General features: G+C 57.7%; 1 protein-coding gene across 1 annotated transcript in view; it reads left to right on the top strand.

Annotated features, from left to right (window-relative positions):
* Nucleotides 1–59: 59 nt before the first annotated feature.
* The window catches only part of DFFB (DNA fragmentation factor subunit beta), a 15,287-nt gene continuing 4,599 nt past the window's right edge, over nt 60–10,747 (top strand). Inside the window, exons 1-5 of the mRNA XM_077763886.1 lie at nt 60–333; nt 1,469–1,595; nt 6,732–6,920; nt 7,719–7,798; nt 9,236–9,406. Coding sequence (XP_077620012.1) covers nt 211–333; nt 1,469–1,595; nt 6,732–6,920; nt 7,719–7,798; nt 9,236–9,406 — 690 coding nt within the window. The 5' untranslated portion in view covers nt 60–210. The remainder of the gene's footprint in view (nt 334–1,468; nt 1,596–6,731; nt 6,921–7,718; nt 7,799–9,235; nt 9,407–10,747) is intronic.

The following is a 10,747-nucleotide window of genomic DNA, read 5'->3' as shown; positions in this document are numbered from 1 at the left end:
GGCGCCTGCGCACAGGCAGGGGCCCCCCGCCGCTTCCCCGGGCCTTCTGGGTAATGGAGTTTCCGGGAGACCGCGCGCGGCCTGGGTCTCGGTCGCAGAGCCCACCCAGCTCCGCACCCCCGCCGCTCAGCTGATCTCTGTGTCCTGGGCGAGCACCAGCCTGAGCGGCCGGCCAAGCAGGTGCCGTCGGCGGGGCCGGAGGTCCTGAGGATGCTTACTATGTTCCAGAAGCCCAAGACGTTCAAGCTGCGGGCTCTGCACGGGACGAAGAAGTTTGGGGTGGCGGGGAGGACCTACCAGGAGGTGCTGCGGAAGGGGTGCTTCCACTTCCAGGTGCCTGGGAACGGGGTTCGCGGGCCGCCACTCGCAGGTGCCCGGGTCCGGGGTCCTTCTCTTCCTGTAGTCGCTCAGCCCCATTCGGCGGGAGTTTGTGGAGGGTTCTGGGGCAACACCTCCCTCTTCTGACCATGAAGATCATGGCAGCTCTGGCCCGAGGTTCTGGGACCCCGGTTCTGGGGCCCATCTGCTAACTTGCTGTGTGCTCCAGGGCACAGTCACTATGCCTCTCTGAGCCTCAGTTTCCTCTTCTGTAAAACGCAGGAGCTGCGTTCTCAGGCCTGTTAAAGGCCCTTCCAGTACTGCTGTTCCAGAGACTACAGTCCTCATTCTTACTGGATTCTCACTGTGTTTGTTTTCCTGACTGGCCTTGGAGCCGCGCTGGTTGCGGTGTGTGCGTGTGGGGTGCTGGGCGTGAGGAGTTGCCATGAACCCCCTTAAAGCTGACGAGTGTGGAGCAACAGTGTTAGCAAACTGACAGTGCGGGTGCCGGTCCCACGTCGTCAGACAGAGGCAATGAGTCTTTGTCAGTAAGATGTTCTCCTTACTTACTCATTGCCCAGGAAGACGGGGGGTGCTGAGTGCCCGTGTGCTGACACCAGTCGGGTGATGTGTCCTCATGGGTGGGGGTGTGTTTAGGGGCATCGTTTTCTGAAACGGGCTTGGATGTTAAGTGCCCTTAAGAGCTCGTTTTGAAAGGATCTGGGTGGTGAATCCTGCAGAGTCGTCACCACCATGTATATATTTTTACGTGACTTGTCATATTTTAGAACGACCCGTAGCCCCGGCCATGATGCTTTATTTATTAAAAAAATTTTTTAATGTTTTATTTGTTTCTGAGAGACAGACACAGCGTGAGCAGGGGAGGGTCAGAGAGAGAGGGAGACACAGACTCTGAAGCAGGCTCCAGGCTCTGAGCTGTCAGCACAGAGCCCGACGTGGGGCTCGAACCCACGAACCGCAAGATCATGACTGGAGCCGAAGTTGTACACTTAACCGACTGAGCCACCCAGGCGCCCCCCGGCTGTGATGCTTTAAAACAGTGTTTTCTGGTTGCTTGTGAGGACGCCAGGTGGAAGGGCCACCTGAGACCCGAGACCTTAGCCCCCTGCCCTGCCCTCCCCCTCCGCAGCTCCCCATTGCTGGCTCCCGCCTGTGCCTCTACGAAGATGGCACTGAGCTGACTGCAGACTACTTCTTGAGTGTCCCTGACAACTCGGAGCTCGTGCTTCTCACCTCGGGCCAGACCTGGCAAGGCTGTAAGTGGCAGGGACGTGGGAGAGTGGCGGGGAAGCCGGCCTGGCTTTGGGGGTGCCGAGGGCCTTCCCCGGACGCCAGCCTGGGAAGGGGAGGGTCTTCTCGCTCTGAGCTCCCAAGGGGGGAGCCCTGAGTCGGGAGCCCGGTCGTCCAGTTGAGTGCTGTAGGTTTCTTCTTTTCTGAGTCATGTAGATTCTGTTTATGTTCATTGGAAGTGTCCTAGTAACTCCGGAGGGCAGCGAGGAGGGGTCTGGGGGTTGCGCCTGCACAGGTTTGTGGGTAAGGCAGAGCCAGAGCCACAAGCCATTCCCTGCCATCAGACCGTGCGCGCTCCGAGGGGAAGGGTGGTGGCCCAGGATGTGCTGCGTCTGCTCTGTCGGTGCTGGCATGTCGGGGGCCTCATCAGAGCAGTCGCTCCCGGGGGTGATTCTTTAGGGGCGTCTGGATTTAAGAACCAGCTCGATGACAAGCGGCACGTTGGAGCCATAGGCTGGTGGCAGAGCGTGTGTGCGCTCCTGGGTCTTGTGAAAAGTGGCTTACATTTCAGAGATGCTGCTGGCGTTCCGGGAAGGAAGTGGGAGCTGTGAGGACGGAGATACCGGCCTCTTCGACCCAAGGGACAGACGGGGCCTAAAGTAGCCTCAGTGTGGCTTTGCCCTGCGGTTGGGACTCCGGTGTGAGCAGTCTCGTCTTGTGTCTCCTCCGAGGTCGCCCTTTCTCTGTGGGGCCTTGTCCTTCTAGAGGAGGCAGCCAGAGAGCAGAGTCACCGTGATGGCTCCTGGGATGGCCCCTTGCAGGAGGCGGCGACTGAGCAGGACAGGGCTGAGGGTCTGCTGGCTGTCCCTTTTCTTTTCCGTTTCCTGGTGTAGCTGGGAGCAGAGCAGGTTGGGTTGCTGTCCTGGCCGCTCCCACCTGCCCCCCGCCTTGTCTCCCTCCGTCCCTCCCCTCGGTCTCTCTCCTTCCCTTCCTCTTCTCTGTCTCCCCCCCTCCCTCTTTCTGTCTGTCTATCTCTTTCTGGCACTTTAGTCCCCTCTCCACCCAGACCNCCACTAGTCCTTCTTCTTGGTGAACTTCTTTAAAAAAAAAAGAAGTTTAAATTATTTATTTTGAAGTAGTGATCTGTGTCGTGTCACCACGTGGGTTTATGTATTTGCCGCTGCAGGCGAGATTCAGNCCCTTCCTGCTCATGCCCACCCTTCCCACCCCCGCCACCCCTGGTCCTTGGCAACCACTGATGTGTTCTCCATCTCTGTAATGTTAATCATTTCGAGAACATTAGGGAAATGGATCACACAGTGCATGATCTTTTGAGATGGGCTTTTCTCACTTGGCAGCAAGCCCCTGAGATCCATCCAAGTGGGTGTGGACCGGGAGCCTGTCCCTTTTTATCACTACGAGGCATCCTGTGATGTGGCTGGGTCACAGTTCCGTTATCCACTCCTCTATGAGAGGTGTTTTGGTCATTCCCAGTTTGGAGCTATTACGTATAAAGCCCACGTGGCCAGCTGTGTACAGGATTTTGTGTGGACGTAAGTTTGCATTTCTTTGGGACAAATGTCTAGGAGTACAGTTGCTGGGCCAGATGATGAGTGTATGTTTAGTTTTTAAAGACAAGGCTGTCCAGTCTTGTCATCTATTTAACATTGTGCAGGGCAGTTGGTCAAGAAAAATACAGGCATCCAGATTGGAAAAGAAAAAGTAGAGCTACCATTATCAGCAGATGCTGTCATCTTGTGTGTAGAACGTTCTAAGGAATCCAGTAAAAAACTATTAGGACCAGGGGCACCTGGGTGGCTAAGTCAGTTAAGCGTCCGACTTCAGCTCAGGTCATGATCTTGTGGTTTGTGGGTTTGGGCCCCGCATCGGGTTCTGTGCTGACAGCTCAGAGCCTGGAGCCTGTTTCAGATTCTGTGTCTCCCTCGCTCTCTGTCCCTCCCCCACTCATGCTCTGTCTCTGTCTCAGAAATAAATAAACTATTAAAAAAAAACCAAACAACTATTAGGACTCATAAAGGAGTTCAGCAAGGTTGCAGGATACAGGGTCAATACCCAAAACCTACTTTGTTTCCATACGCTTGGAATGAATAACAAAAATGAAATTAAGGGAACAACTATATTTATAGTGGCATCAAAAAGAATAAAATTCTCAGGAATAAACATAACAAAAGAAGTGCAAACCTTATGCTCTGAAAACTGTAAGACGTTGTTCAAAGAAACGAAGGACTTAAATACATTGGAAAACATACCGTTTGTGGGTCAGAAGGTTTATCATCGTCAGGATGTCAGCACTCCTCAAACTGATCTACAGATCAACCCAGTCCCTATCAGAATTGCAGCTGGTTCCTTTGCAGAAATTGTCAGGCTGATTCTAATCCATAATTCTTATATAATTTCAAGGGACCCGGAACAGCCCAAGTGACCTTGAAAAAGAACATAGGAGGAGCACTCACTTCCTGATTTCAAAAGTTATTACAAAGCAGTGGTACTCAAGACATTAGGGATGGACATACAGGTCAGTAGACTGGAAGAAAGTCCAGAAAAGTCCAGAAAGGTGTCTGTGATCACAGGGTGCCAAGGCCATTCAATGGGGGAAAGAATAATCTCTTTAATAAGCGGTGCTGGGACAACTGGACTTCCACTTGCCAGAGAATGGGTCACACCTTCACCTCACGCCATATGCAGAAATCAACCAAAGTGGGTACATTACTGAGTGCAAGAGCCAAAAATATAAAATCCTTAGAAGAAAACACAGGGATAAATCTTCATGACCTTGAATTTGACCAAGAATTCTGAGGACACCAAAAACATGAACGATTAAAGGAAAACGTAGATACATTTGGCTTCAGAATGTGATTGTGACACCATCAAGAAGCTGAAAAGACAACCCACAGGATGGGAGGAGAAATTGGCAAGTCGTGTATCTGGTAAGGGACTTGTATCTGGAATAAACAAAGAGCTCTTACAACCCAACAGTGAAAGTCAACCCAACTTAAAAATGGGCAAATGTTCTGAATAGACACTCCTCCAGGGAAGATCTTTAAATGGCAAATAAGCCATGAAAAGGTGCTCGATATTGTTAGGCATCAGGGAAATGCCAACCACATGCGCAGTGCAGTGCCACCTTGCAGCCGCTGGGCCAGTGTCCAGTGCTGGTGAGGGTGTGAGGGAGCCGGAGACCATGCACACTGCTGAGCGGGGTGGGCCAGGGCCCCCTCCAGTGACTCAGCAGAGTGCTCACGTGACCCAGCAGCCCTGTTTCTCGCTCTATGCACACCCAAGAAGAGTGAAAGAGCATGTCCACAGTCTCTCACGTGATTATTATTAAAAAAAAAAATTTTTTTTTAATGTTTTATTTTTAAGAGAGAGAGACAGCGTGAGCAGGGGAGGGACAGAAAGAGAGGGAGCTTAACCCTTAACGCTTAACTAACTGAGCCTCCCAGGTGCCCCTCCCATGTGATTATTATGGAAGCTTTACTCATAAATGCCAAGAGGTGGAGAGACAGATGACGCCCACTGACGGACAAATGGGTAAACGAAGTGTGGTGCATTCACGCAGTGGAATGTGTACTGACCTTGGATGGGAATGGGGCACAGATGCCCACTACTGCGTGGATGACCCCTGCAAGCTTCACGTGAAGGGAAAGGAGGCGGTCATGGAAGGCCACGCATCCTGCGATTTTGTTCGTATTGAAGTGTCCAGAGCAGAGAAGTCCACAGGGACGGAAGGGGACTAGAGGTTGTTTCCGGCTGAGGGAGGAGATCCCAGCTGAAGCGTATGGGTTCATTTCAGAGGTGATGAAAATGCCCTGAGTTGGATGTGCAGGCGATGGCACAGCTCTGTGAATAGACTAAGAAACATGGACTTGTACATTTCAAGTGTGTGAATTGCAAGGGCTCTGGATCGCATCACAATAAAGTTTTTTTTTTAATTTATTTATTTTGAGAGAGAGAGAGAGAGAGAGAGAGAGAAAGCACAAGGAGGGGAGGCAGAGAGCAAGGGGAGAGAGAATCCCAAGCAGGCTCCACATGGCCAGCGCAGAGCCCGACGTGGGGCTTGAACCCAGGAATCGTGAGATCATGACCTGAGCTGAAACGAAGAGTCGGAAGCTTAACCGACTGAACCTCCCAGTGCCCCACGTTGTTGTTGTTTTTAAAGAAACGGGCTGTTTTCCAGAGCGGGAGCACCTGCCCCACGGCCACAGCTGCCTCCCCTGCCTCTGGTTGCGTCGGTCTATGTCAGCCATTCTGATGGCGCGCGGGGTGTACCCACGTGGACGGCTTTGCGTTCCCGTCAGTCAGTGCCCTTCCCGCCTCTCCCTGGGCTGGTGCCTGGCCGTCCATCCCGCCCGGAAGGTGCGTCTTCATCCGTTTCTATTTTGTCCATTTTCTAATTGGAGTTTGGACGGTTGAGTTCCGGGTCTCTCTCATCATACGTCCTGGATGCGAGTCTTGGCAGGTGCGTGGCTTCCAGGGATTTCCTCCTGCTCCTCAGCTGGTTTTTGCATCCCCAGAACAGGCTCCTTCACGGAGCAAGGTTTTCCATTTCCATGAAGCCCACGTTGCCCGTGCCTCCCTTCTGTGCTCATACTCTCCACGTGAAGTCTGGAAACTTCTCACCAAGCCCTGGGCCCAGAAGAGTTTCTTTGCCGGCTTTCCCGTCAGCGGATATGATCATGTGACTACCTTTAGCCTGTTAAGGGCAGATTATACGGATCGATTTTCAAGCATTGAACAGCCTCTCATCCCCAGAATGACCCGCCGGGCCGTGGGGGCACCACTTCTGTTGGCTGAGGTGTCACGAAGGGTCCCGTAGACCGTGGCCCCACTGGATACTGAGCGCTTGCTGGGCCGCAGTCAGGCGTGGCTCCAGGAGGCAGGTCTGGAAGGAGGCCCACAGACGTGGGAGGTCTCACCGGGAAGAGAAGGGCAGCGACTCACCGGGTGCCGTCCCCTCTGCATCCGACCCCGTGCCACGCTGAGGGGTGGGTGCCCAGTCCAAGGGCTAGCTGGCATCTGGGCAAACACGGGGGCCCCGGACGCCCTTGAGGTCCGGCAGGTCCAGAAGCGTGGCGGTGCTGGGTGTGTGGAGAGCTGCTCAAAGGACTGCTGGTTTTTCTCTGTCCCCCTTCTGGTGGCAGATGTGAGTGACATTGGTCGCTTCCTCCACGCATTCCACAAGCCACAGGCGGGGCTCATCCAGGCTGCCCGGCAGCTGCTCTCCGGCGAGCAGGCCCCGCTGCGGCAGAAGCTGCTGGCCGACCTCCTGCACACGGTCAGTGAGAACACCGAGGCCGAGACCAGGGCCGAGGACCCGCCGTGGTTCGAAGGTACTGCGGGGCCGGAGCGGGAGGGCTTGTCGGGAGCCGGCTGTGCTGGGGAGGCCAGGGCCCACTGCCGTTCCCGGGTGCCGGGCCTGCCTGGCCTCTTTGCACCAGCGGCCCCGGGACCGGCCCCCTTATTTATCTGTCGGCTGTGGGAAAGCATATGTGATGTAACGTGTTCCACTTAAATCTTTCTAAGTGTACAGTTGATAGGGTTGAGCACGTTCCCCGTGGTGTGCAGCCTGCACCAACATCCGACTCCAGAACTTTCTCATGCTCCTCAGTGGAACCTGTCCCCACATCCCTTCCCAGCCCCCAGCGCCCACTCTTCCCCTCTGCCTGGATCTGACTCCCCTAGGGGCCGCCCGGGGGTCACTCAGGACCTGGCTTCCTGGCCTGCTTCACTGGGCACCGTGCCCTCGGGTGCACGCGTGCTGCCTGTGTGGCGGGATCTCCCTTCTTCAGGCTGGGTCTCATCCGTGGTGTGGCTGGAGCGCATTGTGCTTGCCCATCATCCGGTCATGGACACTTGGGCGCATCCACCTCGGGGCCCCGCCTTCAAGGCTGTCAGAGCCGCCCTTGGACTGCAGGAGGGGGCTCGGGTGCCCAGAGCCGAAGCCCCTCTGTGTGTCTCGATGCCCACCAGGCAGTTGGGCCAGAGAACCGTCCCCAGGCAGAGGACCAGAGCCCCAGAGCAGGACACCATCAGCACGGTTCCGGGATGGGGCAGGTGGTGCTCGCAGCCTGCGACCTGAGAGAGGACGGCCGGGGTCCAGGGGTCTTGTCTTCTCTTGCTCGTGGCAGGTCTGGAGTCTCGATTCAAGAGTAAGTCCAGCTACCTGAGGTACAGCTGCGAGAGCCGGATCCGGAGCTACCTGAGAGAGGTGGGTGCGCCTCTGCAGATGGACGGCCTGGCCGGGGCCGCCTCGCGGTGTCCCTGGGGTGCAGCTGGCAGCCGGCTCCCCAGCTCCACACGGTGCTGGCGTCTGCCCCGAGCTGACGCCCTGTGGGACTGTCGAGGCCCCACCCGGGCCCTTGGCCCCCTTTCGTTTTGTACTGAAGCCTCACGTGGGTTCTGAATAGAACCGACCTGTGAGTGTCGTCACCCATCAGGTGGTTGGATTTTGACGTGAACTTGTCTTCATCCAGCACTGGCTGTGACAGACGCCCAGGTCCCCCTGAGGACACTCCTTTCTCTCTGCGTGGCCCTGGGTCGAGGTCTGACCTCCGAGAACTGGGAAGGGCCAAGTTGTGTCTGCTTTTGGAGCTGCTCTGAGCAGTTGTGGGTCTGAGCTCTGACTCCATGGGCCCAGGAAGGAGACGACATCCTTCCTCCCCTGAGAGATTGAGAAGCGAACACCGATGTAGATTTAAAGCTCCGGTGCTCCCACGGGACATGGCGCTCCGTCCCCAGAGAAATCCGTGCCCGACGTGGCCTCTGTCCTGCTGCCCTTTCAGTGAAGATGGAGGGCGGAGCTGCAGCGGTGTCCCGTCCTGCTCGGAGGATAATTTGGTCCCGTGGCGCTCGCCTTTTGCCGCGAGGGTGGGGTCCGTGCAGCTGCCGTCCGACCTTGTATGTTGGGACAGAGGTGGGGTGCGTTCCCCAGGCGCTGACCTCCGTAAAGATCAAAACACGCTCCTCAGAGAAGACGAGAGTCCAGGCCAAGGCCTGGCGTGCAGCGGTGAGGTTGGGCGTTCCCAGAGGGCTGTGGAGGGTGGCGCCCCTGCCTGCGTGCTGGAAGGCGGCCCCGAGGCCGTCTTGCCTCCTAACTTCGCAGATTTCTGCCCTGCCCCCTCCACCTCCACGCCTGCCCGTGGTTCTCGGACTACAGATCGCAGGGCCTGTGGCGCGGGACCGGGTATGGCCGCGCAGACCCCGCTGGGCCCTCTGTGCTCAGTTAACGTGTCTGCTGTCCTGTCACTCGCGCTTGACCAGGAGTCCCGCGGGGAGGGGTGGGGGTCTTTCTCTGCCCCCCCCCCCGGGTGCTCAGCATCTCGCTGCACGGCTGTGATCTCCCTCCAGCTTGAGTGGGCGGCGTGGGCGGCGGGTGGGTGACATTCCCCACCTGCCCACCTCCTCTCGAGTTTCTTCCCCTGTGGCGGCAGCGAGTGCCAGGGAGACGGGGCCAGGACTCCCGGAGCTTGAGTTCGTTGCGTGGCCGACTGACCCCAGCTGCACCTCACGGGTCCCCCGCCAGGACCGTGGGAGCTCAGCCGCGCTGGGACCCCAGGTGGCAGGGCCCCCGAGGGCCGTGGCGTCGAGTGGACTCGGAGCCCCCCGACCGCGCCAGCCTTCAGCGATGGCTCTTGGTCTCTTCCAGGTGAGCTCTTACGTCTGCACGGTGGGCACGGAGGCTCAGGAGGAGTTCGTGCGGATAGTTGGCATCATGTGCCAGAAGCTCAAGGCGGAGCAGTACCACAGCAGCTACTTCGACCGCGGAGCCGAGGCGGGCAGCCGGCTGTGCACACCCGAAGGCTGGTTCTCCTGCCAGGTGAGCCGGGGGCCGGGGCGGGGGTGCCCCCCAAGTCGGCTCAGCCCGCGGGTCTCCGGCTTCAGTGGCACCGGAACCCCCGGACGGTGCCGGAAAAGACCTCCCGCCTCCCGGCCCCCAGCTGCTGTCACGGGCTTTCTGACCGCTTCCCAGGGACGCTGATGCCGCGGCTGGGCCCTCCTTCCAGAACCGCTGGGTGGCAGGGAGTACGCAGGGCGCCTTGGGAGGAGGGTGGAGGGCGGAGGAGAGGGCGGTTTCAGAGCCTCTGAAAACGTGGTGTGTCCCTGGGAAGCCATCTAGATGGCAGCTCAGGTTTCAGGATTTGTGGCCAGATGTGACCTTTCGGGCATTAGTTTGGCCTGACTCCCTGGTGTGGTGGCCGCAGCTGGGAGCAGCATCCTGGGCCTCCTCCTGGACACTCGGATGAATGACGGAAACGCCACTTTCCAACAAGTGCTACCATCTCTGGGGACCAGGGTCACGGTCTGGGGGCTTGGAGCTGATGACCTTTGCAAGGATGGGCGGGGGCTGTTGCACTGCCCACGCCTCCTTCTCGACCTCCTGGGCCCCATGCATTTCTAGTAAAATCCCCTGTCCCTACTAGTGGCTTTTCTAGTGCCACTGAGGGTACAGAGCAGGCTCTGGGGGGCGGGTGTGGCCTCCCTCCCGTTGACGGGCTCCCTGTGTGTCTGGGCGGTTCCTTCCATGGGTGATGGGCCTGGACTCGCAGGACGCAGGACGCTGGTCCTTCTCAGCCACCGCACCTCAGGCTCCATGACCACAGGTACTCGCTGTGAGCGTCACCAGAGCCAGGTGTTTCACGGGGCAGCAAAGATGAGAGACTTCCCCCTGGCGTTGGGAGGCCCGAGGTCAGAGGCCTGTAAACAAGTGAGGGTAGTGGGCGTGGAGCTGGGAGGCCTTGCGGGCCCTCTGGGGACCCACCAGTCCTGGGTCAGGTGAGCTGGGGGCTTCAGGGGGCAGGTGACGCTCTGAAGCCCCATTGGGTGGTGTGGTGGCAGCAGGCATGGGACCCTTCGAGAGGACAGGGATGGCCCTGGCATAGACGTGGGGGCAGCGGGCTCTGCTGGGGGGCTGTAAGCCTTGGGAGTGACCGGGGTGTAGGATGGTGGGGGTGCCGTGGCACGTGGCATGTGCTCGGCAGAGGTCTGCGGGGAGGGGGGGTGCCTGGAGGCCAGGAGCACCGACCACACGCCTCTGATGGCCCGGCCTCAGTGCTGGGATTACAGGGAAGTATCGGGAAGGTGCGGGAAGCAGATAGAAAGGAGTAGCCAGTGCGTGGGTGGGCCTTTGTGTCACTGGGTGGGGTGGTGGTGTGTTTTT

The sequence above is a fragment of the Crocuta crocuta genome, unplaced genomic scaffold, assembly GCF_008692635.1.
Source record: "Crocuta crocuta isolate KB4526 unplaced genomic scaffold, BGI_CrCroc_1.0 scaffold13, whole genome shotgun sequence".
In the NCBI taxonomy this organism is placed as follows: domain Eukaryota; kingdom Metazoa; phylum Chordata; class Mammalia; order Carnivora; family Hyaenidae; genus Crocuta; species Crocuta crocuta.
This window is presented reverse-complemented; position numbering and strand designations above follow the sequence as displayed.